At 34.7% G+C, this 27,814-nt stretch overlaps 3 protein-coding genes and 3 pseudogenes across 3 annotated transcripts; 3 read left to right on the forward strand and 3 right to left on the reverse strand.

Annotated features, from left to right (window-relative positions):
- Positions 1-267: 267 nt before the first annotated feature.
- LOC120209434 lies at positions 268-1,649 on the reverse strand (annotated as a pseudogene).
- An 841-nt stretch (positions 1,650-2,490) lies between these two features.
- Positions 2,491-6,281, reverse strand: LOC120209437 (annotated as a pseudogene).
- Positions 6,282-11,635: 5,354 nt separating this feature from the next.
- Positions 11,636-13,691, forward strand: LOC120209439. The gene is made up of 3 exons (XM_039208450.1): positions 11,636-11,926; positions 12,947-13,027; positions 13,134-13,691. Exons 1-3 carry the CDS (start codon positions 11,768-11,770, stop codon positions 13,533-13,535), a joined length of 642 nt encoding a protein of 213 aa, XP_039064381.1. The 5' UTR covers positions 11,636-11,767; the 3' UTR covers positions 13,536-13,691.
- Positions 13,692-15,312: 1,621 nt separating this feature from the next.
- Positions 15,313-16,833, forward strand: LOC120209446 (keratin, type II cytoskeletal 1-like). The gene is made up of 8 exons (XM_039208453.1): positions 15,313-15,468; positions 15,551-15,631; positions 15,701-15,789; positions 15,949-16,023; positions 16,115-16,176; positions 16,254-16,322; positions 16,484-16,654; positions 16,736-16,833. Exons 1-8 carry the CDS (start codon positions 15,346-15,348, stop codon positions 16,831-16,833), a joined length of 768 nt encoding a protein of 255 aa, XP_039064384.1. The 5' UTR covers positions 15,313-15,345.
- Positions 16,834-21,355: 4,522 nt separating this feature from the next.
- On the forward strand, positions 21,356-23,723 carry LOC120209440 (annotated as a pseudogene).
- A 436-nt stretch (positions 23,724-24,159) lies between these two features.
- Positions 24,160-27,121, reverse strand: LOC120209438 (actin-7-like). Its single transcript, XM_039208449.1, has 5 exons — positions 27,014-27,121; positions 26,268-26,338; positions 25,285-25,678; positions 24,579-25,192; positions 24,160-24,483 (listed from the first exon to the last, which is right to left on the reverse strand). Exons 2-5 carry the CDS (start codon positions 26,325-26,327, stop codon positions 24,418-24,420), a joined length of 1,134 nt encoding a protein of 377 aa, XP_039064380.1. The 5' UTR covers positions 26,328-26,338; positions 27,014-27,121; the 3' UTR covers positions 24,160-24,417.
- Between the last annotated feature and the right edge of the window lie 693 nt (positions 27,122-27,814).

Raw genomic sequence — 27,814 nt, forward strand, 5'->3', positions numbered from 1 at the left:
TCAGCTTTTTCAAACTAATGCATGTGTGAGATGTGTGTAACACTCTCTGTTGGCATGTTGAATGCAGCAGAAGTTAAGTTGTGTAATGCAAGTTTGTTTACACTTGTGGTTTCCGACTAACATGTTCTGGTCAATACACCTTGGAAACCTTCACTCTCGAACAGAAAATTAACAAGCTATAATCTTCTGCGACGATTAGGCTATAGACGTGCAAAGTACAATTCTGAACAAACTGGTACAAGTCGGGGGATGGATAAGGAAAATTACCTTGGCTCTTTCTTTTAAACCGAACTCTATTCTTTACATCTCTTTCCTTTCCTGAATAATTCCTGGTATTATGTGCTGCAACCCTGGATCGAGATGACCCAAACCATCTTAGTCCTCTTCTCTAGCGCCTTAAATTCCTTCTCAGTCAAATGAAGGCGTTTTTCTTCAGAAGATTTGACGAAATCGCGCTGAAACTTAGATGGTTGCTCAAGGAAAAGGGAATTCCGTAGACCAAAAATTAGAGGAACATTAGGAACCTAAAGGAGAGAGAGACAAATTAGAATAATACAAACTCATAAGGAGACTGAATAACAGTATGAATGTTCAAGTTGAAAGCAAAAGTGATATATCCTTAGAACTTAAAGTACAAAAAGGGAAAAAGAATGGAGATAACAGAAACTATTGCTCCGACTCTTTATTTTTCACAAAACCATGTCCGGCATATATCCGAATATGAATGTCGTGATAACACCCTAAGCACCCTTCAAATACATGGAAAAAAAACTAAGAAAATTAAACACACTCTGCATCATATCCATAACTAACACTCACACCTAGTTCAACTAACATAGAATTAGAATTAGTAACATTAAAATTTTAGAAGTGGAAAAAAGAAGAAAAAGTTGCCTTCTGAAGTTTCTTCCGGAGATCAGCATCCTGAGTAGCTACAAAAAAGTGCTCAAGATTATTTTCACCAATAACCTCCTCAATGCAAGTATCAGCGCTGACCTTCTTCTCATGATCACATCTGAATATGATTTTCAATAACATTTAAAACAAGTTACATTCACAGAAAAGAAGGCCGAACTAAGAAAATCCGCATTCAATGAACTTTCCACAAATATTGTCAAAATAACAGAAACTGCGTGTAAATTAGAAGCAAAAGTGATAGTACAGTAAATTAGCCCATAACAGGATCAAAAGAGAGAAGGATTACCTTGCAACCGCGAGTTTACGAGCTTGGCATGATGCAGACTGGGCAGCGCCGAGTTTTTTCAGCTCGGCCACAACACTGAAAGCTCCTCACGACGAAAGGGGTTAGATTTTCGTACAAAAGCAATTAGTTTCACAAACTTACACAACAAAAAGGACGAGCACTGAACCTGGTGGTGAAAAGCTTGACGGGGCAGAAAGACAATCGGAGAGAGCTTTGTCGGCGGGTGTTAAGTCATTATGAAGAAGGTGGTTCACGAAAGTTCCATCGCAGAGAACCTGAACGGCTGCCTGAAACCGAAGCACACGCTGAGAATCTCACCGTCTTCCGGTGACGCTTTTGCTTCTTGAATCTCATATTTCCACTTCTCTCGTGCTAAATAAATTTCAGAATTTCATAATCCACAGCGACCAGCCGAAACCCAAGGTCTAGATTTCAGATGAAAGCCGCCAGGGTTCTGAAAGGGCTTTGCCTTTTACAATTAACCCTCTCTTAACTGGTTTTGACTCTCTTTTTTCTTTCTTTAATATTTTCATCAATTAACAATAAATTTTTATTTTAAACTAGACTTATTAAATTATATAAAAGTAGTTTAATTTAATGTAATATAGGGCGTGCTATTTTTAAGCGTTTTTAAAATATATTCATTGATATATTTTATTTATAAAGCTCAAAAATGAAAAATAATAAAATATTATTAGTATTTATTTTTCATTATGTTATTTTAAGGTAAAATCAGTCATTAGATTTAGATGATATACCATTAATTTAAAACGTTTTAGTTTTAATATTAAATTTTAGTATACATCTCAATTAAGACATTAAATCTAAAAAGACGTGATTATGTTGATGCTAATGTTACATACCACGAACCCACAATCAAAATCGACTGTGCATTCTAGGCGTTGAAATTTCAAGGACGTGACACTTATAAGAACTTGTAAGAAAAAAAATTAAGTCAATTTAGTCCTCCTTCAATATTTTTTAACGAATACAAATTAATTTATTATTTTTATCATATTATCGATTTAGATTTTTCCAAAATAACATTCACAGAATAAAACACGAAAAATTTATCATTTTAGGACTTGAGATCTTTCTCAATTTTTATAGGTTCGAGGGTTTGTTTCAAAATTTGAATAATGAATTGCGTTTTTTCGAAAAGACAAATGACATACCTCAAGATAGTCTCATCGTACAATCGCGAAGAATATCATAGCACCAAACGTTTGATTTATAGCCAAAATCAAATAGTGTATTGTATAATGAATGTACAATCACACCAACCACTTCGCTATTAACAACACAGATTTCTCGTCACTTTTATGATATAATGAAAGCAATTACAGCTGCTTTTATACACTTACAGCTGAATCTAAAAGCAAATTCTGTACTTTTTTCACCAAGATCACACACGTTGTATTCCCCAGTATTTGGATGCAGGGGATAACCGGTTCTCTTTTCTTCACTTTGTTGCTCTAAAAGCTGGCTTCCAAGGGTCACAGTTGGGCTTCCTTCCCCATCACCGTCGTCAAGCTCATCTCTTTATCGGGTATCCGGTCAAGTTCCGTTACTACATGCCCATGGTCGGTCTCCTCTCGCTCGATGGTTCCAAACATCGGACTGTTAGTTTTATGAATTCTTCCATACCTTCAGCCGTGAAGCTGCTTCCCAACCTCAACCTCGGATCGATGATGCGGGAGATGTTGCTGTAATCCTGGATATTTTGCACCTTACAGAAAAAAAAAGGACATGTATCAACCAATTTTGGTCCCCGGAAGAATTATGTCGATAACAACGACCTTTATATATAGCGACCACCTATCTACTAAATCAGGTGATTTATATATACGATATTCGAGGTGCACGATTAAGTTTGCATAGGAACAGGAAATAGGCCCAGATGAGGCGAGGCCATGGAAGTGAAAAACATGCAGAATGATCTTCCACAACAAAATGTAAGCTTAGGAGTTTTATTTTCGTACGTAGCAAGAAAACATTTCGAAAAAGCGTGGATGAAGTGCACAAATAAAACCAATGTCTACCCACTCAACAAGGTTCTCTGTGGAGTTTGAAGATGGCAATTCTGATGCTTCCCGCCCGCTTACTAACTCCAGAAGGAATACTCCGAAACTAACACATCACTTTTTTCGGAAAAACGTCTAAACTCCCTTACCCTGCATTAGTCAATGCATGCAGGTAAGACTTGTGAATGACAAATCATCAGAACAGTCACAAAGTGAAGAGAGGAGTACTCGGGAGCAAGAAATATCTCATCTGCCGTCGCTTGAGAAGAAGGTCCAGCAACATCAATTCTTCCCAGAAAATTACGTAACCCGGCATCTGCAACCTTGGCTTTAAAATTCTCATCTACGAGAACGTTTGCCGTTTTGAAATCTTATGTACCAATCGAGGACTTAGAGAATGGAGATGAGCCAAGCCTGCAAGATGGACATACAACCGTCAAAGAAACATAAATCGGGTAGTAAATTTTAGAAATTACAATCACTGAAGATGAAAATCTGAATTCAGAAGTGTTAGCGAAACTTACAAATAGATTTTGTGGGACCCTATTGCTAGTTGGATGGTTTATCTAAAGAAAGAAAAACTGATACCAGAAAGCCACAAATGCTCATGATTTTACAGAGGATCACCTTTAGCTGCACCTAGAGCTACTGAAAGTCTATGCTTGAATTCTATCTTCTGAGATGACACTTGACCAACTCCTGCAGAAATGAATCAGAAAAAATCTTCAATACAGAACTAAACACTATCTCATTTTCTCGATAAATCCCGAACCATTTGCCTAACTAAACTCTCCAGCTCTCCCAAGACGACATACAAATTTATGCAATTTTTTTTGTGACTGGATAGAGAGTTACCGTACAAGTGAATGGAAGGCTTCCATTGGGATATTCGTAAACTAGAAATTGTTGATCGTTTTCCTGGCAGTAGCCCAAGAGAGTGACAAGATTCCGATGCTGAACAGATGAAAGATAGCAGGCCTAGGAGTAAAGTTGAGTACCATTAGATCAAAGGACTCAAATGAGCAAGTTAACCTTTAGAACTTTTCAAAGCCGATGAAAAATCTCAACCTAAAAGCAATCCACAGGGGCAATTAAACAGGATCTTAAAATGGAGAATAGACTCGATTAACAGCAGGAGCAGGCCAGGTAAGTAGCTTTTACCTCGTCAATAAAATCCTGACTAGGTGCTCCGGCTCGCTTTTTTATTGCAACCAGCACCCCATCTTGAAGCAAACCTTTATATACCTCACCAAACTTTCCTTCCCCAATCAGGTTTCTATCACTAAATTTGTGGTAGCCGAAGATAACTCCCTCAACTCAAAACGTCTAGCTTCCCGCGCGGACAACTGAACCCCAATATGTCTTCCTAGAAGATGTCGGTGAAAACACACACACATAAATAAGTTATCTGTTACACTGCTTGTTGCCTTTAAGGGCCTTGGGGGGAAAAGCATGGCATGAAAGTTACCTTGAACAGATGGATCCGAAGATCCAGTCTCGGATCTTCCCGAAACACCCCGTTTGTGAAATAGGCAGAACCATATAACAAGCCAACTATCACCACCAATGCCACGGCTCCTGCAGCACCTCCTAATATTGCTGCAAGATTCCTTGACATTTGGTATTGGAACTACTTCAGATATGGTTGAAATTATTGTACATTGAACCTAATATAAAGAAGATGAGACAACCCGATAAATCTTTATCCAGAATCAACTTAACAAATGCATTCAAAATTCAAACAACAAAAGCAGTGTGCATAAAATGAAATAGCAAGCATACCATCCATTAAAATAGAATCTATATATGTGGATAAAGCAAGCAAGCAACTTGGTAGCTAGCAGGAGGATGACAAATTGACAATCTTATAAGTGAAAGATGCTTTGCATAGATTAAAAGCTAAAAACTCAAAGAAGCAACTCAGTTTAGATCGTTTCTCACTCGGTACTACTCAGTACCACTCGTACAGAACGACCATGCAAATAAACGAAAGATCATAAGAACATTAAATTTGAGCACCTCAGGTCCTAAAATATTAAGCATCCTTCTTCATAGAGTTGAATTCAAATCCCTTATCCAAATCAATAAGGGAAAAGGAAAAACTCAAGTGGACATCTAAAGGGAAAAAAAGAGCAGTATGTTGAGTCAAATCAGAGATAAAAAGATAATGAGACATTGACAGAAAATGAAAAAGAAAAAGGAAAAAAAAAGAACGGCTGAGAATTCAAACCTGTATTCCCATTCATTTGGCAATGAGAGATCAAGTTGATATCTTTAGGAGCAGAGAATCACCCACATTCCCAAATCGAAAAAGAACAAGAAACAACAACCTTGTATGAGATTTGACGGAAGAAATCAAGAGATACCCAGAATAAGTTAAAGAGTGAATAGGTGAAATCAAGGGGAAAAAAGGTGGTATGAGCAGGCAAAAATAGACAGCAGTGATGAGGAACCGAGGAAGTTAGTGGAATAGTGGTAGTTTTTCTCCCTTTTTTTAATAAAAAGATGGAATGTCCAAACCATTAAAAGAAAAAACAAATGAAAATCAACTCCGGAGACAGCTTTGGCGATTCAAGTTCCAGTGAAGAATAAAGAAATCCGAATCGTAAACCTCCCTAAACTCAATTAAAAATAAATAAAATTGAAAAACCAATACTCGTCTTTGGGATACAGACAATGCCGACAGAAAGTGACCCTGCGCTGACTACACTTTCTCTCTATATCTATATGTGCAACATACATAATCAAAATATACTCTTTTTATTGGTTTGATTGAGTTTCGAGGAACCTAGCAGGCAAAAAGGTTTTAAAAGAGAACGAAGAACAAGCAGAGTAGATAATTCTTTTTCTTTGATTTTGGGTTTTTTTTATTTGAAACTGTCGATTTCCTTTCTGGGTTTTTGTACTTGTGGGCTGTAAAGCAAGATTAAATGGTTGTCTGCTACTGCAAGTTGAGAGAGAGAGAGAGAGAGAGAGAGGGTTTATTAATTGGTGTGTTCTGTTCAGAGCATCTTCGTTGAAACAATAACACCACAATTTTTCACAGTAAAAAGAGCTGAAAATTAGTAGATATACAGGAATAGTATAAAGATGAAAGATGCTAACATGTATACAGTGATGAAACCCCGACATAAAAGAAAAAATGGAAGAACAACCGGGAGAGAAAGCAGTGGGGCTTACTATCCCCACCAGCCAGCTATGCTGATATTGCTTCTACTCATTGATATTATATATATATTTGAAACGTTTTGTATCGGAAGATCACCGACGCGTAACTTTATCTCAGGAGTTATGAAATTTTAAAACTTATAAAATATTTAAAATACAAAAATAAATTTTTAATAAAGAATATAAAATTTTATTTAAAATATATAGAAATTTAAATTTTTAAAGATAACTCATTCGTCTGCTTAGGTATTTTTATCCAAAAATTACTTTTAATATAAAATATTACCAGTCAGATACCTTCTTCAAATATTTTCGATCTAGCACTCTTTTTGACAGACATATAATAAAGAGTGTTTTAGGGGACGCGCTTTGCATATATGGATGGAATTCGCATTCCAGGGGCCGCGCCTTCTTAATGTTCTGTCCGAGCTGACGCCACGATGGGAAGGCGTGTTCTCAGAGATACGCATTCGTGGGGAAATTGTGAAGGCGCGTTATATGGAGCGAGTTGCAGGGGCGCCTTCTATTATTCACCTTCAATTATGGCCCCTTTCATTATTACCCGACCTATCCCTTAAATCATGGCTACCTATCCCTATCTCCTATAAATACAGTCGAATGCAAATATCAAACCATAAAAAAATTAAATTCATATTATTCTTTCTATAAATTTATTCTATTAAGCTAAGTAGATTTTATTATATTTTTAAAAGGAAAATTGTTTTTTATTATATTATATTTATTTAATATTTAATTATTTTACCAAATTTTATTGTATTAATTATTTTTTAATACTTTTTGTGGTTGTAAAATAGAATGCAGGGTGTTACGATTAGATGATCTCAAGATATTTTATCGATATGGTACAAATATTAAATTGTGTTGTTTATATTATTGTGATATTTTTTTAGTATTAATTTATATTTTAATTCGTATACTATTTATTTAATTAGGTAATGATTATATATTATAATCATTTATTCATTTTTGTAAATATAAGACTCAACACTGAAAAATTCATGTACTACATCTCTCAAACTTCTCAAACCGTCTAACTCTCAATCTTTGAAACTCTCAAATTATAAATCTCAAACTCTCAAAATGAGAAGTATTTCAACTATTGTTTACTATAATTGAGAAATTCGGGAAGATAAAATCGGTATTGTTTTTGCATCAAATCATTCTATCACCTTATCCTTCAAGAGAAACATCGCTCTTGAGGAGTTGATCACTAAAATTTCAAGGAAAATTCATGTTGAAAGTACTAGAAGGCTGTTATCATTTTAGTACAAATTTCCAACTGCACTATTTCCGTTAACTTATACAATATTAGAACTCTCCAACGTTGACGATGTTGCTATAATAGTTAATGCTCATAATCAAAATTCAGACATTTTTACAAAAATGTGTGTTTCATTTATTGAAGTGTATGCGGTTCGTAGTATGTCATTATGCTCTCACTATGGGTTGGTTGAACAAGTTGATCAAGTGATAGCCCAACTCAATTAATGTGTAATGATTTTACCTCGTTAATGGCAAATCTACATCATTGTATTATTCCATCAAATTCAATAGGGAGACATTCATCAGCAACTTGTTACGATCTCTACCGAGGTGGCTCAACGAACAATCTGTATGATAACATCACTTCCACTACAAGGGAATACATTTATCTGTCAATTTCTTTGACCTGAATATGAAGATGTCCTCGAAACAACAATCTGTTCAATACATATTTGACAAGATGCCTTGAAATTATAGGGGAAGGCATTCAAGTGGGAGTTTTTTCGACCTCAATGTGAAGATACCTACGACACAACACTCAGTTCAAAAACCGTATGACAAGATACCTTCATGCTCAAGGGAAAGACATTCAACTACCAACTTGTTCGACCTAAATTCCTGCATCACATACAACCCTCATCTCCAAACTTCTCATCTACTACATCTCTCACCGTCTAACTCATGTTAATATATTTTTGACCAATGGAAAATTCACACAACTATGAATTCAATATTTTTTAAATTTAAATTACTAAAAAATTCAATTTAAAAATATATGATTATATTATATGTTTATGTTCAATATGCTTGTATTGTTTAGCAGTCGAATTTAAAAGGTTTATAACAGTTATTAAATATTAAAATGACATAGAATACCAGCTGCTAGAATAGCTCAGTTGGCTGGAAGGTTCAAGCCCTCCTTCTAGCGTATTTTTTAATTTTCATGGAAAATGTCACTACTTAATTACTCTTTTGGGTAAATTGAACAATTAGTCACTAAGTTTTAGACATTGACTGTTTTGATTATTAAACTATAAAACGTTTCATATCAGACACTAAGGGGTTGTTTGTTTACTTCAGAATGATTAAGCGTTGAATGATTCAAATGCTGAATGATTCAGAGGCTCTTAATGATTTGGCTATGAATTTAACATGATGTTTGATAACTAGCTCTGAATGATTCAGAATGTACTTCTGTGCTGAATCATTCAACATTGTTTTACTGAATCAGTCGGCACTGTTTTACTGAATCAGTCAGCACTGAATCATTCAGAGGTACAAAACAAACGCGCTGAATGCTGAACGGTTCAGCATTCAATGCTGAATGGTTCCATTAAGAGGCAAACAAACAGCCCTTAAATGTTTTGAGTTTTTTTCATTACATAGTTAAATTAATAACGAGGTGATGGCGTGCTGTTATCTTCTTCTTCCTTATAAAGAAATCATTAAATAATTTTTAGTTGTTAATCATCTTTTGCGATAAGATTAATACAAAACTATTTATATTTCTATCATTTTTAATTAAATTAGATTATTATAAAATTCATTTAAAATTGATTAAAAATAATTCAAATATTTGACCTTTTAAGACTATGTTATCTTTAGATGATTACCAAATGAATCTAATTTGGAAATATATTATTTATCTTCTTATGAGAACAATGTTTACCATATAAATTTAAAACAGACACCATATACTCCTCAAAACGTGATAAATTTAACAATGAAATAATCTCCAATTAATGAAATTATATTAGAATCTCATATAAATATTTCTAATAAAATCCGTGTCAATTTACCTTCATAGATAAATTATTGAATAAATTACCTTCCTCTTAGTCCACCGAATATCTCAAGTCGAATTAAAATTAAACAATATTTCCTAAACAAATAATAAACGCGAGTCATAAATCACACATAAATTTAGGGATGGGCATGAGTCGGTTTCGACCAACCCGATCAGACCAAAATTTTTTACATCATTCACACGACTCGATTCAGCCCGAAAAATATATATCCTCCACTCGACCTGACTTTTTGAGATAAAATCTTAATCCTATCTGACCGACCCGAAATAATAATAAAAAGTATGATTTAATTGAAAATTAATAATATATAGAGGGATATTATTATAATTATTCATAAATATATAAGGTAAAATTATATTTTTTGGGTCATGTCGGGTATTTTTCACCCTAAACTTGAATTCAACCCAACCCGAAAATCACCTTTAAAAAATTCTGATCCGATCCGAATCTGATTTTTTTTAAAAACCTCAACCCGATAACATTAAATTAGATCGAAATCCGTCAGGTTCGAGTCTATGCCCTTCCCTACATAAATTATTGGATAGACAGAAGAATACCCACCACACAGATTGCATACTTCACCACGTGACCAACCACCACATGACGAAGGTCCACGGTAAAGCTACACGCCCAAAACCTTTAGTTCTTCTTTCTCTTGCAGAGATCTTGATATATTATGTGTTATTTATAATTTTTTTATAAATTAAATGATTTAACAAAAAGGATCTTATAATTAAGGGACTATATTCATAATTTATCATTTTTATACGAGAAAACTTCTCATTTACGTAAAATAAACTCATTGATAATTTTTTTTTAAATTTATACATATTGTAATTGTAGTTAAAGGTGCACAAAAAAACTGAATATCCTATTTTGTTTAAAAAAATTACGAAATCGAATTTGGGAAAAACCGATTTTTTTAAAACCGGATCGGATATTTTAAAACAGGATAGTATAACCGGTTTGGGAAAAAATTGGACAACCGGATTAAAAACCAGATAAAAAATAGTTTTTAATCCAGAAAAAAATTCGGTCTGGGGTTTAAAAATCCGGTTTGAAGTTTAAAAAATTGGATGGCCGGATTTTTACCGGATTAAAAACCGGTTTTTTAAAAAAAACGGTTTTTTTCAAACCGAAACCGGTTACATCGTCTGACCCTCCAAACCAGTTATGATCCGAACCAATTTTTTTATAAATCGATTTTTTGACTTGATGAAAAAACCGAATCAATTTTTATCTGATCCGAATCAAATTTAAATCCGACTATGTAAATCTCTAATTGCAGTGTTAAGTTCATAAAGACGTAAATAAGGGTGTTTAAATCCGAATAACAGATTTTCCGGCACTTGAAATGTTAGGTACTCAAGATTTTCGAGTTTCAAAATTCTAGCTCATGTTTGGTTTGTAAAAGACGAGTGTAAGTTGGGTACCCATAAAATTTAGATATACGTATTTTCAAATCACGGATATCCGATTAATATTTATTTTATTTTATTAATTTATATTATTTTAAAAAAATCTATATAAAAAAAGCATAAAATTTAAAACTTAGAAATTTATAATACATAACATAAATATACAATTTATAAATTCATATTATATACTATAAAAATAAATTAAAAATATATAAAAATAAATTATAAAATTACAACTAATTTTAAAATTATTTAAGATTAAAATAAATAATTTTAAAAATAATTTAAATGTTAAGGTGTAACAATTTAAAAAATATATATAGATTTAGACCGTTAGGGTATAATAATTTTAAAATTAGAAATGAAAAATCTAATGTAAAATAGAAATATTAATAAAATAAATAAGAGAAATTAGGTCGGCGAGTATCCGATTAAGAGTAATTTTTTGATCCGGGTCTAACTCGAAAACCCACTAAAAATAATGGGTCATGTATCGGCCTGTAAAAACATGTAAGATAATTCGAATCGAATATTTTTGAACACCTTAAATAAACTCATTGATTAATTAAGTATATATCTGTCAACAGAGGACGAAGGCGGGGTCCACTAATCCAAAAAGAACAGCCACGTGTAAACCATGTGGCAAAATATTTAAAAAAAAACTCAAACTCCAGTTCTCACCATTTCGCGTATGCCCTCTCCATATATTTAATTGTTTCACTATTTCTCCCCGAATAATTCTTTTTTCGCTTTCGGTTTATTGAATTGAATCGAATCGAATCGAATCGATCGATTTTCTTCTTCTCCTTTCTCGTTCTCATTGTGGGTTTAATTTTGTTTTCGTCCCCAAAATTTGAATCCATGTCGAAGAAGAGGAAATCCGATGCTACGCGGTTGGACGAGATGGATCGGAGCATGTACACCACCTTCTGTAGCGCTGCTAATTCGCTTTCGCAGCTTTATGCTCAGGCCATGAACAACCAGCGTATCTCTTTCCAGGCCGGCGAACGTCACGCCCTGGTTAGCTTCTTTATTATCTCTTTGTGTTTTTATTCTAATATCTTTCAATCTCCCCCCCTGTTTATCTATGTGGCTGTAGCTCTTTATAATATATCGAGTATGGTGTATTTGTTCTGGTGAATTGCTAGTTTGCTATGTTTGATTTTCGCAACGTAATTGCTTTTTGCAACGTAATTGCTTTTTTTGGAACATAATTATGTGGAATGGAAAATTCATAAGAGATATGATTGCGTTTTGGGGGGATTAAACTGGGTTACTGTTTAATCGCCCTTTTGCTGTCGAAATTTTGTTGTGAATTGGTTAAAAAGGTGTTGTCTTTGTTTCGTTCTGATTATTTTATTTTATTTCCTTTAAAGAAGATGAGCCTGAAAATTTATGTTAATTTCGTTTAAGTATTGGATATAGTTATCTTAATTTTCTTTTCAAGATTTTTATGCATTTGGAGGCATCCACAAACCCTAGATATGAACTGAATATGAAACGTAAAACGGATACGAATGTTAAAAGAAGAGGCATTAAGCCCTCAAACAAATATATGATATCACTATGGCTATTTGAAGCTTCATGGTGGATCCTTTGAGCTTCTCAAAACAGTCATAGGTTAGTGCAAAAATCGATGATTGTTGGCAAGAACGCAACCATGAACGCTCAATCACCCTTGCTGTTGGTGCTTGAACTCGGGGCCTTGGGAATAATAACTATTCCTTTAACCAATGTGGTAGTTTGGTTCGGGCTGCTTCTAGTTCTTCACTCCTATTTTTTTTTTTTTTTTTTGGGGGGGGGGGTTGGTGTGTTATCTTGAATTTTCCTTGCTTTATTACTACATTGGCCCTGTTTTCTTGCTCCGGGTCGTCTCTAGTATCTGCTTTGTTTTTACTGCACTGATGACTGAAATGCTTCCCTATGATTACAGCTCTCGATTGTTAGACATTTATGCATACTTCAGTTTTACTATTGCGTTTTTATGTGTTCCTATTTGACCTTGGGTATTGTACATCTATTACATAAATCCTTCTTCAGGAGAATCTTTTTCAATGGATTTTGAGGCAGCAGCAAGAAGGATCACGGATGACAACAGCCGATATAGTTGCTTATTTGCAGGTACCTTTTGGAATTTCTTGCTCTTATTTGTTTTGATGAATATTTTTAGTGAAGAAACCTTTAAGGATTTTATAGATAAATTAATTGCCATTTCAAATTTCTGTAGAATGAACTTGAATATGAAGCAGAAGACTTTCCAATGTCACCCAGACCATCAATTGACCATAATGTTCAAACCACGACTCACATGAACACGTTAAGTGCTCCTTTTTCGTCCACACCAATTTCAGCATCAATAATCGGAATGGGAGCCCGTCCTTGTGATTATCAAGGAAAGAACTTGGGATTCTCAAATGCCATCTCAAGCCCGATTCGAGGGAGCCTTCAGCACTACCAGTCAGTCCAGGTTGGTTACCAATCAAATAATGTTGTATCATCATCTTCTGCTGGTAGACCTCAAAGCCATGAGACCAATCACAATAACCAACATAATGGGGAAGACGATTCTTCAATCTTCAATGATTGCATGGACATGCCTATGCATGCTGATAGTCCAGTCTATGAATAACCTTTCTCTGTTTTTTTTTCTTTAACCCCGGTTTAGATTTATTTGTTGTCAGGTATAGGAAACTCGAAACTCTCTGCAAATGTACTGAAGTTAAATGTTTATGTATCATTGTATTTTACATTTCTTAAAGGTAGATATGGCAATTTGTTTACATGTTTCATATAATATGTTTTCTTATGTCATAATTAGAGTTTTAATTGTGGTAAAAGTGCATTACATGTATAATATTCAAATGTTTGACCCCAAAGATATGCACCAAATTGCATTGAAGTTATCTTTTGTCACGAAGATTGTTGATGGATGCAGGATTTTATGTTAGGGACGAAGTTGAACATATAAAATTATGGGGAACGAAAAAAAATCAACAGAAAATGCATAGATGAAATCTAAAATATATGATAGTTTTAAACTTTTAGAGGGAGCGACAGTCTCCACCCGTCCTGTCTCGTCGAGGTCCATCCCTGACTGCGGCGTTGAAATGCTAAGTTAATGGAGCACTAGATTTACATCAGTTTTGAACTTCTTATGGAAATTAAAGTTTTATCTGCATGATATGTTATTGATACGACGCCGTTTCTTAAGATTCAAGTATAATACTAATGTCATTCATGTATCATACTAATGTACATTTGTATGGTTACAAGTAGAATTAATTAGTACAATACATAAATAATATTATAACTAATATGTTTATATAATTTATATTCAAAATTAATATTCATAATTTATATTGTTAGAGTATGTTAAATTAACATTAATTTAAATGGAAGCAAAAAGTAGGATGGAGTAAAAAGAGAGAAAATTGAAATTTGGATACATTTTTATTTAATTTATAATTTTTTTATAGTACAACAACGAATGTTATTATTAATAATAAAAACGAATGTTTTCTTATCAGCCGAAAGAAATTAATAATTTATAATAAATTTGAAATATTATATATTTTGAACAAATATATTTGGTGGGTCGACCAAGTTGTTTATCTTTTATCTATCATATTCTTTAAGTTATGTGTTCTGAACCCACTAAGAGTACTCTCATTCTTCTCTCTCTCCGATTAAAATTATCTAGGATTAGATCTAAGATTTATATATATATTATAATTTTAAAATAATAAATCTAATCAATTTTAAACTTTTAATATTTTCAAAACTATACATAATATTTATTTCTTGTTTCATTTTAGTACATCACCGTTTAAAATTTAATACAGTTAGTACTTAAACTATCCGTTTTGATTCGTTTTAGTACCAATACTGTTAATTTTTTTCAAAACATAATGTTAAATTTTGAACGGGATTATTCAAATGAAACAAAAATTAAACTTTAAGTGTGATTTGAAAAAAAAAATTAGGTATTAAAACAGACCAAAACTGATAGTATATGTACTAAACACATAATTTACCCTAGATGGCAATACAAATGGAAGTGTAGGCAAGAGAGCGTTGGGCAGCGTTTGTGAAGTGCGATAGCCGGCGAGTGAGAGCGGTCCAGTCGGCGGGAAGACCGGGACCAACTCTGACTCTCTCTCTCTCTCTCTCTCTGCAACTGAAAATGAATTCGGTTACCAAATTCTTTCCTTTTTATTTATTCATTTAAATCCTACAACACTGAAAGAAAAACAAGGACCGTTTCACCAGACCCGACCTTTTCGCCTCTGCTTTTAACTGTCTTTATGATTCGAACTTGACATAAAGATATTAATTGCAGCTTTAAACCACCAAGGCTGAACAGAGTGTTTCATTTCAGTTTCGTCGAAATCCCAGTATAAATCCAAACCCATCCTGTTTGGAGGAAAAGAAAAGAAAAAATGGATAGGTACCAGAGGATGGAGAAGCCAAAAGCAGAGATCCCAATAAACGAAAACGAAATTAGGATCACAACGCAAGGCTTAATCATGAATTACATTACCTATGCCACCACTCTCCTCTTAGTACCTCTCTCTCTCTCTCTCGTAATTTTGTTCATTTTCATATTTTACTTCTCATTGATGAAAATTTCATGTTCTTGTATAGGAGAAAGGGTCGAGTGAGATAGTTCTTAAAGCAATGGGAAGGGCCATTAACAAGACTGTGATGATTGCAGAGCTAATCAAGGTGTGATTCTCGAACTTGTAACACATTTTTCATATAATTCAACTTAAGAAAAAAACTTGTCTTTTTCAGAGGAGAATCGCTGATCTTCATCAAATCACTTCGATCGGATCAACCGATATAACAGACATGTGGGAGCCTCTAGAAGAAGGCTTGCTACCGTATGAAAACCACACTTTACACTCTTTTTACTGTTATTAAGGTTTCATAACTTATGTTATTCGAGTATCGAATACGAGTGTGACTGTGAGTGTCATATACGATTATCGTATCTTCATACCTGGAATCATGATGTTTTGCTCTGTGTCTCATTGTTACAGCCTCGAGATTACCCGTCATGTGTCGATGATCACCGTTACATTATCGAAGAAGGAGCTGGATATCTCCTCCACTGGGTAAATGGCTCAGAAACTATGTTCTGTTTACGTTTGATAGATGCTTGTTGTCTATAGAATGTGGTCTTATCAGATTAGTCTTTAAATGCAGATATCAAGCTCCTCTTCAGGCTGATCAAGTGAAGCCAATAAATGAATATGAAGAGGATGGAGGTAAGCAATCTTGTTTACTGAAGAAGAAAGGAAAGACAGCGGATTAGTGAAAATCTAATTGTTTTCATGTTGTTTAGCTCCTGAGACTCCACAAAAGCCGCCACGAGGGAGGGGTCGAGGTGGCCGAGGAAGGGTTAGGGGTAAAGGTAACACACCAGGTCTTCAATATTCGTGTTCAACACATATTCGAATATGGATACGATGATATATTCCTTTGAATACATGAAATGTTGCAGCTATTTTGTTGGCTGTCATGTTGAGTAAATATGTATGTTTATTGGAATGATGTGTTGTGGTGTGTCTCTAGGAAACTATGGAGTAGGGGAATATAATGGTGGTGATGGCCGAGGTGTAGGTGGCAAAGGTCGAGCACGAGGAAGAGGGCGTTCTTACAGGGGCCGAGGACGAGGCGATGCCTATGGTGGTGGTGGATACTATGGCTATGGTGAATCAGATGCTCCCCAAGCCCAAGGTCGTGGTAAGTTTGTGCTTTGGATTCTTTGAACTTACAAGTACATATGTTGTATTACACACAATAAAATCATTTCAACTTGTACAGGGCGTGGCCGTGAGAGGGGAAGAGGTGGCTGTGGCGGCGGCGGTCGTGGTCGATATTCAAGGTCGGATCAGGGGCCGAACCAAGCAAAAGCCGCTTGAGAAGTTGTACATTTTGTACACTTATATTCTATAAAATAGAAATAATAGAGCAGCGCTTTCTTTTTTTAATCTTACCAGGTTGGTTTATTTTATCATCAAAACCACGTATAAACTTTGATTAAACATATAATATTTTGTCCAAATTTATATCTATAAAGTATTGTTATTAAAAAATATTATAAAGTTTAGTGCAATAATATCTAACTAGGATGAGACTGCGTTGCTCGGATGTGGGTATGTTGAATAACAAGATCCACTGTTTCAGGCTCCGCCGGCCGTTCTGTTGCCGCTGCAAGTAGTGCCGGCCGATTCTTCTTCTCCTTGGCTTTTCCCCATAGAACAACGTATACTCCTATTACTATAATCACCGACCCTAATACATTGATATAAAGTAGTACCCTATAATAAAGCAACACTCGAGTTTAAGTTTGTAATGAAAAAAAAGGGAAGTCATGTCAATTAAGGACATAAAAGTTGACCACAGTAAGAATAAAAACGAAAACGAGGATGGTTATTCTTACCCAAATAGACCAGATAAAACCCCTAGGAACGTTACCTTCCATGTTAAATTTGCTTTACCGTCCCTACAGATGTAGGATAAAGTTGAAGGAGAAATAGTTCAACCAATTCTATGTACATATATTGGAATCCGAAACTAAATCCAGTTGATTCAGATAATCACGAGGAAATATTAAATTGCCTTTCGAATCTGAAAGCAAGGGGGGCAACAGAAGCAGTGGCGAAGATAAATCTGTAAGCAATGAGTACCCTCATGCTTATTCTCTCTATCACAGCCAGTTTATAGAACACAATCACTCCTGCAAGTGCTGCTTGAACCACCAATAGAACTATCACTACTTTCACCCTCTCTACAATCTCACCCAGTCGTGTATATTCTCCAGTAAAACCCATGAAATCATATATACATATATATTCCTTAGAAGCATGTTGTACAGCAGTAAGGACAAGCGTTGATCAAAGGATTGACCCTTTGAACGTTTGGCCGTCTAGTCTTGATGTATTCCTGAGAATCATACTAGCTGCTTAATTTAAGGGGAAATTTTGACAACAAATGGAACGTTTTCTGGGATATTTGGATTGTTGTGAGGGGCTTAGTTTGTCTTGTTCATGGCCCTTCTCTGCGTTTGAGATTATGATTTTTTAGTTATTACGGGTTCAATTGGAAGTAGTGGTCTCTTTTAGTTTCTTGGTACCTGCAGTTTCCAATTTGTTGTATGGAAGTAGTGGTTTCTTTTAGTTTCTCGGTATCTGCTGCTTTCTCCGGTGCTGATTCGGGTTCGATCACGACTCGTAGTTAAACTAGCTTCGAGATATATAACTATATCGACATACACTTGATTTGATGTTAGGAGTGAATTTAAACAGTTGAATTTTTAAATTTTTGGAATCAAATTTAAACTTATAAATTTTTTATAAAAAAATATAAAATATATGTTAATTTTAAATTGGGTAAACTACTTAAATGATCATTAATATTTGAGTAAAATTTTGTTTTTACCACTAATATTTCAAAAATCACAAATTAATTATTAACGTTGTCGTTTGTTATAAATTAATCAATCAACGTTAATAACAATTTAAATATATGACGGAAAGCACAGTTAAACCGTTACATACCACCTTAGATTGCCACGGTGGCGACTCTAACAGTCACCTCTTCCCTTCAAATAAAAATCCAATTTCTAACCCTAATTTATCCATTTTCATTCATATTTTCTTTTGTTTAAAATTTCTCAGAAAATTCCTAAGAGTCGAATGCCTCTTTTGATGTGTGAGTGGGTGTTTCTGATTTTCTCTTCAACTTTCTCTCATCTCACTTTCTTTCCTATCTTTTCTTTCTTCCCAAACAAACACTCTTCATCTCAAAAATTAATTTTTTTTTGCCTTCTCTTGAATCAAAATTCCCCCCAAAGGTAATTTCTTTTGCCTTAGTCTTTTATTTTTCTACATCGATCCGGTTTGGTGGTGTTGTTCAAAGCAAAGGCTTCGCTTGTTTTAAATTCTTCTTTTTCTCACTTCTGTTTTCCTTCGTAGAACTATTTACTTACTATATATATTTACATATGATTTCATCATCTCCTTTGTCTTCTCAACTTCTGGGTTCCTTTCTTGTTTAGTCCAACGTTACCAGGAAAGAAAATCAAGTCTGTGAGTTTTGAAACAGTAGCTTTCTTTCATGGCATCTGTCTACTGCATGTTTCAGATTTGGGTTTCATCTCTTTCTTTGTTTTATTTCATGAAGCTTTTTGTGTTTGCTGCCTCGTTCAGTTTCTTACATGGTTTCAAAATTTTCCCATTTATATGTATTAATCCTTGCCTTTATTCTCCCTATTATCTAATTAATTATGTTTTTCCTTTTTTATGGAGCTTGATCATTTGTTTTAGACTTTTGGTATTGGATGGTGTTGCCAAAGTCTCAAAGATCAATACTTTTCACCTCCCTGGGTTTGCTCACATAAAATAACATTCCTCCATGAACATCTTCCCTCGCGAGGTTATGTTCTTTGCTTTCTTTGATGAACCAAAATCGAACATGCTTCGAATATGCTTCCCCTCTTTTATGTAACTCTGAAGTGGAAACTAGGGACCACCTTTTCCTATTATGCCCTATTGATGTTTCTCTTTGGGAATAAATCTTCTGTTTGCATTTTACAGGCTACTTATGAGAAATAATTTTTGAAAATGGCGAGCTCTAATTGAAAATGAAAATCATTGTTATCTATTGTAATGAAGATTACGCATTGGTTTACTTGCTTTGAGAAGAAAGGAACAGAAAACTGTATCAAGGTCGATCTAGGTCTGTTAACGAACTTCTAAAAGATATTAAATCTATTGTATGTCTTCAATTAAATGACAGAAAATTCAATAGAGTAGATAATATGAATCTTATTCTATACAATCATTGGGTATTGATGACCACTGAATTTTATATTGTAAATTATTTGTATTAAACTTTGATTGTATTTGTAACTTATTGTTATTTGGATAATAAAATTTTGATTTATCCAAAAAGAAAAAATAACGTTATTTCACTGTCTTACCTTTCCCATCTTCTTCTTACCATCTCATCTTCTTACTTGTCTCTATTAATGCAGACTATATGTGAATGAAGATGCGATTGGGATACTGTTTGATCTTGTGAGTACTGTTTGCTAGGAAGAAATTATAAGAGAAGAAGAGAGGAATAAGAAGAAACTTCCTGAAAAATTTTAAACAAAAGATAATATGAACAAATATGGGTAAATTAAGGTTAGAGGTTGGGTTTTTACATGGGGGAAGGTAACTCTTGGAGACATTTGACTCTCCACCGTGACAATCTAAGTAAATAGATAACGTCTACTATGACAATCTAGGTAAGTAGATGACGTCGAGTGATCAATTTGTAACAAATAATAACGCTAGTAATAGATTTGTGACTTTTGAAATATCAATAGTGAAAATAAAAATTTACTCAAACATTAGGTGCTGGTTTGGCTTCACCCGATCGTCTTAATTCAATCTTTACAAGAGCAACGAGCACAGAAAACGACCTTATATCCATGCCAGCGATTTTGCATACTCTTCGGCTGTTGATTTTATCAATATTTTTATCCTAAAATTTTATTTATATCGATTTTATATGAATTTATTTTATTAATGTGAATGTATCCATCTTAAAAATTATTTCTGGATAGTTGATTCTAAAGTAACATATTATCTCCAAGGCAATAGTCAATATTTTGTTAGCAAAAATTATGAATTAACATGTTGTGAACGAATGTCTTGGCACAAAAAATCCATTTCAAGTCACCTTATACTATATTATATGGAAGATTTTTTTAAAAAAAATTATACTAATAAATTTAATAAAATCACATTATCAAGTACAATAATCTTATGTATTACTATTACATGTTAAGAAAATTTATGTTATATAAATATCACATTATTAACGTGTTATTCTTTGAGGTCTCGAGTTCGAGCAATAATGATTGTTAGGATGTGAGCGTGTAATGTCAAATAGTTGAGATTTATCTTTAAACTGATAGTTTAGATATTAAACACGTTAATTTTTTAACGGCGTGGTATTAAATTGAAATAAAAATAAACGTTAGGTATGATTTTGAAAAAAATTACAAGTTTCAGTACTAAAACAGATCAAAATTAATAATTTAAATATTAAATGAGTAATTTATCCATTAATTAATTAATAGATCACATACATGGTAGAGCGCAAGGCTCTTAACCTTGTGATCGTGAGATCGAGTCCCACTGAGGGTAATTCATAACGGAAGTCTTCTACGTAAGTTACTCTCAACCTGACGTTGGGATAGCCTATTAATTTACCGCCTCTTATCTCATTACATATGGGAATTGAGTTAGCTAATTTTTTTATACATGAAAAATGTCGATGGAAAAGGATCAAAACCCGGAATAGCTAATTTTTTAGTTATATCCAACAACCGACAAAAGCCATAATATAGTAAGCACTCTCTGCGGCTTTACTCTTCAGAAACAGATCAGCCATTATTAACCGTCGTTTAGCTCAAACAGCATTGTTACTTGATTTTCATAGCAAAAATGAGCATAAACGCGATGGGTTTTTCACTCAGAATCAACCCCTCTACCTGCTTCACTCAAAACCCACCAAAACCCTCCTCCAAACCTAGGTTTCTAACCATTAGATGCTCCCTCCCTCTCTCCTCTGACGGTGCCGCCACTGGTAACTTCTTTTATTTTTCTTTCTTTTTTCCTTTAACTTTGAAAAAATGTTGAATGTTTTTGGTTGTTTGGGTGGTTTCAGGGTTGGCGGAGAGGCCGTGGAAGGTAGCGGATGCTAGGCTGGTTCTTGAAGATGGTTCTATTTGGAGGGCTAAATCCTTTGGTTCCTCTGGAACCCAAGTTGGTGAAGTGGCTTTCAACACTTCCCAGACGGGGTAAAGATGATACAATGTTTTGAATTTCAATTTCTCTTTGTGATTTGAACTAAATTAAAAAGTACGGAAATTATAGATTTTTAACGGGTAATGTCGCTATTCAATTACTCGCCAAGTTGCCTCCTTAACTCAAGATTATCATCTCTATGCACTGTCTAATGAATGCCGAATATAATTGTTGCTCCGGTATCAGGAGATTCTTACTGACCCTAGTTATGCTGGTCAGTTTGTCTTGATGACCAATCCACACATAGGCAACACTGGAGTAAATTTTGGTGGGCGAATGTTGCATTCCATGTCTTCTCAATTCAAATCTGTTGAAAACTATATATATATATATATATATATTATCTGATTTTGATGTGTACTGCCATCAGATGATGAAGAATAAGGCAGTGCTTTCTTGCCGGTTTGGTGATCAGAAGTCTAAGCATTACGTAAATTTTCTACTTTTAATTGTCTTAGATTTGCAATTTACACATTTGACACAAACAGTTTGCTTATTTGTGTTTTCAAATTTTGATTGAATGTTCTGCAGTACTTCCAACTGGAGATGTGTTGAAACCCTCGTGATTATTTTGCGAAAAGAAATATTATGGGAATTTGTAAGTTGTAACATATGCGACTCTGTATCTATTTAGTAAAATGCTTACGCTTATATGGCATACTGATATAATAAATTTGTTCATTCTTTGGCCATGACTTTGAACCTCCTTTCACCTGTTGATGCTTTTGTAAAATGACAGATGATGTTGACACAAGTGCTATCACCCGGAGATTGAGGCAAGATGGAAGTCTTATTGGGGTTTTGAGCACAGAACAATCTAGAACTGATGAAGAACTTTTGAAAATGTCACGTTCGTGGGACATTGTTGGTAAGATGAAGTATTATCGTATTGGAGCATTTTGTGAGGATAAAATTAGTTGTATTCATGTTTTTATTTTACAGGTGTCGATTTAATTAGGGGTGTTACCTATGATGCCCCTTATGGGTGGGTGGATCAAACAAAATCAGAATGGGACTTCAACTCGGGTGGAAGCGATCAAGAGACTTACAGAGTTAGTAATATTTTTTAAAGTCAATGTTAGAGATTTTAGATTCTTGCTTTCTGATTGCTCTTACACATGTCAAATGCTTTTCAAATTGAAGGTTGTTGCCTATGATTTTGGGATCAAACATAATATACTTCTACGTTTAGCATCTTATGGTTGTAAAATCACTGTCGTCCCATCCACCTGGCCAGCAGCGGAAACCCTTAAGATGAAACCAGATGGGGTTCTTTTCAGCAATGGTCCGGGAGATCCATCTGCTGTTCCTTATGCTGTTGAAACAGTTAAGGAAATTTTGGGAAAAGTTCCTGTTTTCGGAAATTGCATGGGCCATCAGTTACTTGGGCAAGCTTTGGGTGGTAAAACCTTTAAGATGAAGTTTGATCACCACGTAGGAAATCATCCCGTTCGCAATCTCCGTAATGATCGTGTAGAGATTAATGCTCAGGTATGTATAAGCCGCCAAAGTATTTCCTTTGAATAAGTATATATATGTTCAGATGCCTTTATGCTATGTTATTCAGTTCATTATGTGTTTGAAGTTGTAGCATAACTCTCAGGTTGTATTATAGAATCACAACTATGCGATCGATCCAGCATCGCTCCCTGATGGTGTAGAAGTGACTCATGTTAATCTTAATGATGGAAGCTGTGCTAATGTCTCTTCAATACCATCTCGAAGCATCTCCGGGACCTCACGATTCAGACTGCGGTAAGAACATCTTCCTTACACCTATTCTTAACGAACTAGTATTAGTCTTCTGACTTCTTAACGAAGATTACAAATTTCTAGTTAAGAAAGATATATTTGATTAATTCATTTTCTTTATTGGTACAGCATTTAGAGAATTCATAGAGCTTATGAAGTCGGCAAAACAAGCTTCTTGAAGGAAATCCACCACTTGTTCGAATGACTTAGCCATGGTTCGGTAGGTATCTTGCTTTGTCTGGCAATGGAACAATTCTTTGTGGAATAATTAATAGATAATCTGAATGTTAAATGAGGCGGCTTGATCATTTGCCTTCCAATTTAGTCATGTGGGAAGAGAAACCTGGTGTTATGGTTGCCAATAAGAACTTTCTCAATCGGAGATGCTACCGCTTGCAGAGTATTACTACCCAAATCTAAACTAACAATACGTATGTGAATTGTATCATATCTGGTTTTTTTAAAAAGTAGAATGAAAATGAATTTGGGGCATATTCAGATGGTATTTTTGAGTGTTTGAATTTTTCATTATCAATGAATATTTGAAGATTAATATTCATATTAAATTTGATGAAAATAATTATATAATGTTGATAAGAATCTGATATCCAGTTACAACACCAATGGCTATTAAATAAGACGGCACCGAAAGAAAGGAATTAAACACCAATCATCTGCCCACCACCGTCATCGCAATAGCGGCGACACCAGTGGACGTTTCAAATCGCAGAAATTAAAGGCTAAAATAATAACACATCAAAATTAATAACACCATCCCTCAAAGATCTTCCCCCACATAAACCCCTACTTTGAGTTCACTCGACACATGAAACACAAAATAAGACAAACTAAATGGGAAATGCAACTCACCAACAAAGCATTTAAAACTTAGAAGCACTTCCTGTGGACAATGGATGGACCGGACTCGTCATACTCTCCCTTGGAGATCCACATCTGATGCAACAGGTAAAGCATTAATGTTAGTCTCAGACAACCAACCAACGTATATAGAAACGTAAAACATGAACCGAATATGCAAAAATATTAACCTGCTGGAAGGTGCTGAGTGATGCCAAGATGGATCCTCCAATCCAGACACTGTACTTCCTCTCTGGTGGTGCAACAACCTTAATCTTCATGCTGCTTGGAGCAAGGGCAGTGATCTCCTTGCTCATCCGGTCCGCAATACCAGGGAACATAGTTGAACCACCACTGAGAACAATGTTACCATACAGATCCTTCCTGATATCTACATCACACTTCATGATAGAGTTGTAGGTGGTTTCATGGATTCCAGCTGCTTCCATCCCTATGAAAGATGGTTGGAAGAGGACTTCAGGACAACGGAATCTCTCGGCTCCAATAGTAATGACTTGTCCGTCAGGCAATTCATAGTTCTTCTCAACAGAAGAGCTGCTCTTGGCAGTCTCTAGTTCCTGCTCATAGTCCAGGGCAACATAAGCAAGCTTCTCCTTCATGTCACGGACAATTTCCCGTTCAGCAGTGGTGGTGAACATGTAACCTCTCTCGGTAAGGATCTTCATCAAAGCATCCGTGAGATCACGACCAGCAAGGTCGAGACGGAGGATGGCATGTGGAAGGGCATATCCTTCATAGATTGGCACAGTGTGAGAAACACCATCACCAGAATCCAGCACAATGCCTGTTCCAATAGGGAGATAATCCAGTTTCAGCATGATTACATACAATCTAACAACGATGTGAAAGCTAGGAGAGATTTCTATTTTAACGAACCTGTTGTACGACCACTAGCATACAAAGAAAGAACAGCCTGGATGGCAACGTACATGGCAGGTACATTGAAGGTCTCAAACATAATCTGTGTCATCTTTTCTCTATTGGCCTTGGGGTTGAGAGGTGCCTCGGTGAGAAGCACAGGGTGCTCTTCAGGAGCAACACGGAGCTCATTGTAGAAAGTATGATGCCAGATTTTTTCCATATCATCCCAATTGCTAACAATACCATGCTCAATAGGATATTTCAATGTCAGGATACCTCTTTTAGATTGTGCCTCATCTCCAACATAGGCATCCTTCTGACCCATCCCAACCATAACACCAGTGTGTCGGGGACGACCAACAATACTGGGAAAAACAGCCCTGGGAGCATCATCACCAGCAAAACCGGCCTGCATTACAGACAAAATTAGTTCAAACATAACATAGTTCTCATATAATAATAGTAACGGAGAACATAACTCAGGTATAGATGCATCCATGGGTCAAGCCAGGTGTAGGTATAGATGGCATGGTATCATCATCATTTCTATGTGCCCAAGCTTGTCCCAGTCTGAAATATAAGCCTCAAATTGTCCTAATCTACCCGTATTTGTAAAGGCTAACCCAAGCCCATTTAGGCTAACCTATACTATTTTTTCTAATTTTAAACAAGTATGTCATTATTTATTTCATGCTTAGTAATTTCATATATTTCCATATCCTTTTTTAACATAGACAATTTAACATATTTTTTCATATTTAAATTATAGTATTATAATTTATTTTTCAATTTTTATGAAATTAGAAAATAGGTTTGGCTGGGCTCGGGCCTTCAATGCAGGAGCCTTAACTAGGCTCATTTTCTAAATTGACCTAATTTCTTTGATCAGACCATTTTTTCAAGCTTAATATTTTTGTCCAACCCAATCAAATTTCAAGTGGTCCTTGAAGGTAGGTAGTTCAACTCTTGGACAAGTTTATTCAAGTCTATAAACTAACCTTCACCATTCCGGTTCCATTGTCACAGACGAGGGGTTGAATATCCTCACCATCGGCCATCTTTAACAAAACTACAAAAAGAATCGAGGTTGTAAGTATAGGAGAATCAATTGTCAACGGGGATTCTATGCCCTTCAAATAATCTAAACAAGTTTAAATTAAAGATTAGACAAATCAAGTTCTAGTTTCTTTTTTTTGTGTGTGTGTGTGGGGGGGGGGGGACAGAAACAGAAACACTTAACATTAATTTCTTCAAAGTTCAAACACAGAAAATAGAACAGTCCAATTTCTTAGGGTTAGCTATCCAAGAAACATCGCAAACAACTATAATAGTTAAAAAATTAAAATAGTAGGCAACATTCATTTGAGAGAATCTAATCAATCTACTGTACAATTCGATGGATAACAAAATAAATCAATTAGAAATGAGAATCGAGATCAGGATTTTTCTTTAAGCTCGAAAAAATATCTTTGGAACGCCTTAAATCTACGCGATGAGAGCATTAATCAGGACAGGTTGGTCGAAGATCAAGTTCAAAATAAATGAAAAAATGAATTATCGTAGGATCTATGAATAAATCGCAAATGCAATGAAGCGGATCAAGCTAAATTAAACACTTTAGAGACTTCTAGAGCTGTAGATCTCAGTTGCATCATCGTTAAAACATCAAACTCAAGCATCAGAAGCCACAGATGACAGATCGGTGGATTTTGAAGAAAAATGAAAGCGAAGATAAAAGATTTACCTGAGTAAATGAAAGGAGAAGGAGAAGCTTGAGAGAAAGAGAGAGAGGGGAAGAAGAAGAAGCAAAAACGACGACGCTTTTTCCCCCCTTTTTTCTCTCTTCTCTGAAGTGGTGGAGCTGCTGTTGCTCGAGACGGAAATGCAGTTTGTTTGGAAAGACAGGAAACGGTTATGATGCCATGTTTCAGTATCTTTTGGGGGAAGACATACTCATTACTCACGGGTGATTTTTTTTCATTTGGATAAATTATAAATTTTACCAGTCAATTTTACTCTCATTTCTATTTTAGTTACTATAATTTTAAAAAATCAATTTAATCATTAAAGTTTTAAATTATTCGTGTTCTAGTCACTGTCATTAAATAGTGGACAACTTTATTATATGGAAACGACACTAAAATAATGTAATTTAAAAAATATAAATTTACATAAAAACGATCATTTTGAATCTCTATAAAATCATTTTTTTTTTTCTTTTCTTCTTTCTTCTATATTTTATTTTTTTCTCTATCTACCTAGACTTTGGCCGACACTCGTTGCAATCAACCGGCGTTGTCGGAGGGCTATGAACCTAGAATTTTTCGCTCAATTTGTTTCGTCCTCTTAACCATGAATCTAGGATTTATTTAACCTGAAAGCACCTTAAACTCTATTGATTTAATGTTGAACACTTCAATTTCTTATTATGTAATCTTTGTCGTTCACTGTTAAATGGAGTCCAAATAAAGATATGTTATACTCCATCCCAAGATGGGTCTGTCACTATTGGAATCTTCAAATGAAAGTTTCAATCTTCAATAGT

This window comes from Hibiscus syriacus, unplaced genomic scaffold (genome assembly GCF_006381635.1).
Source record: "Hibiscus syriacus cultivar Baekdansim isolate YM2019G1 unplaced genomic scaffold, ASM638163v2 tig00018853_pilon, whole genome shotgun sequence".
Taxonomy (NCBI): Eukaryota; Viridiplantae; Streptophyta; class Magnoliopsida; order Malvales; family Malvaceae; genus Hibiscus; species Hibiscus syriacus.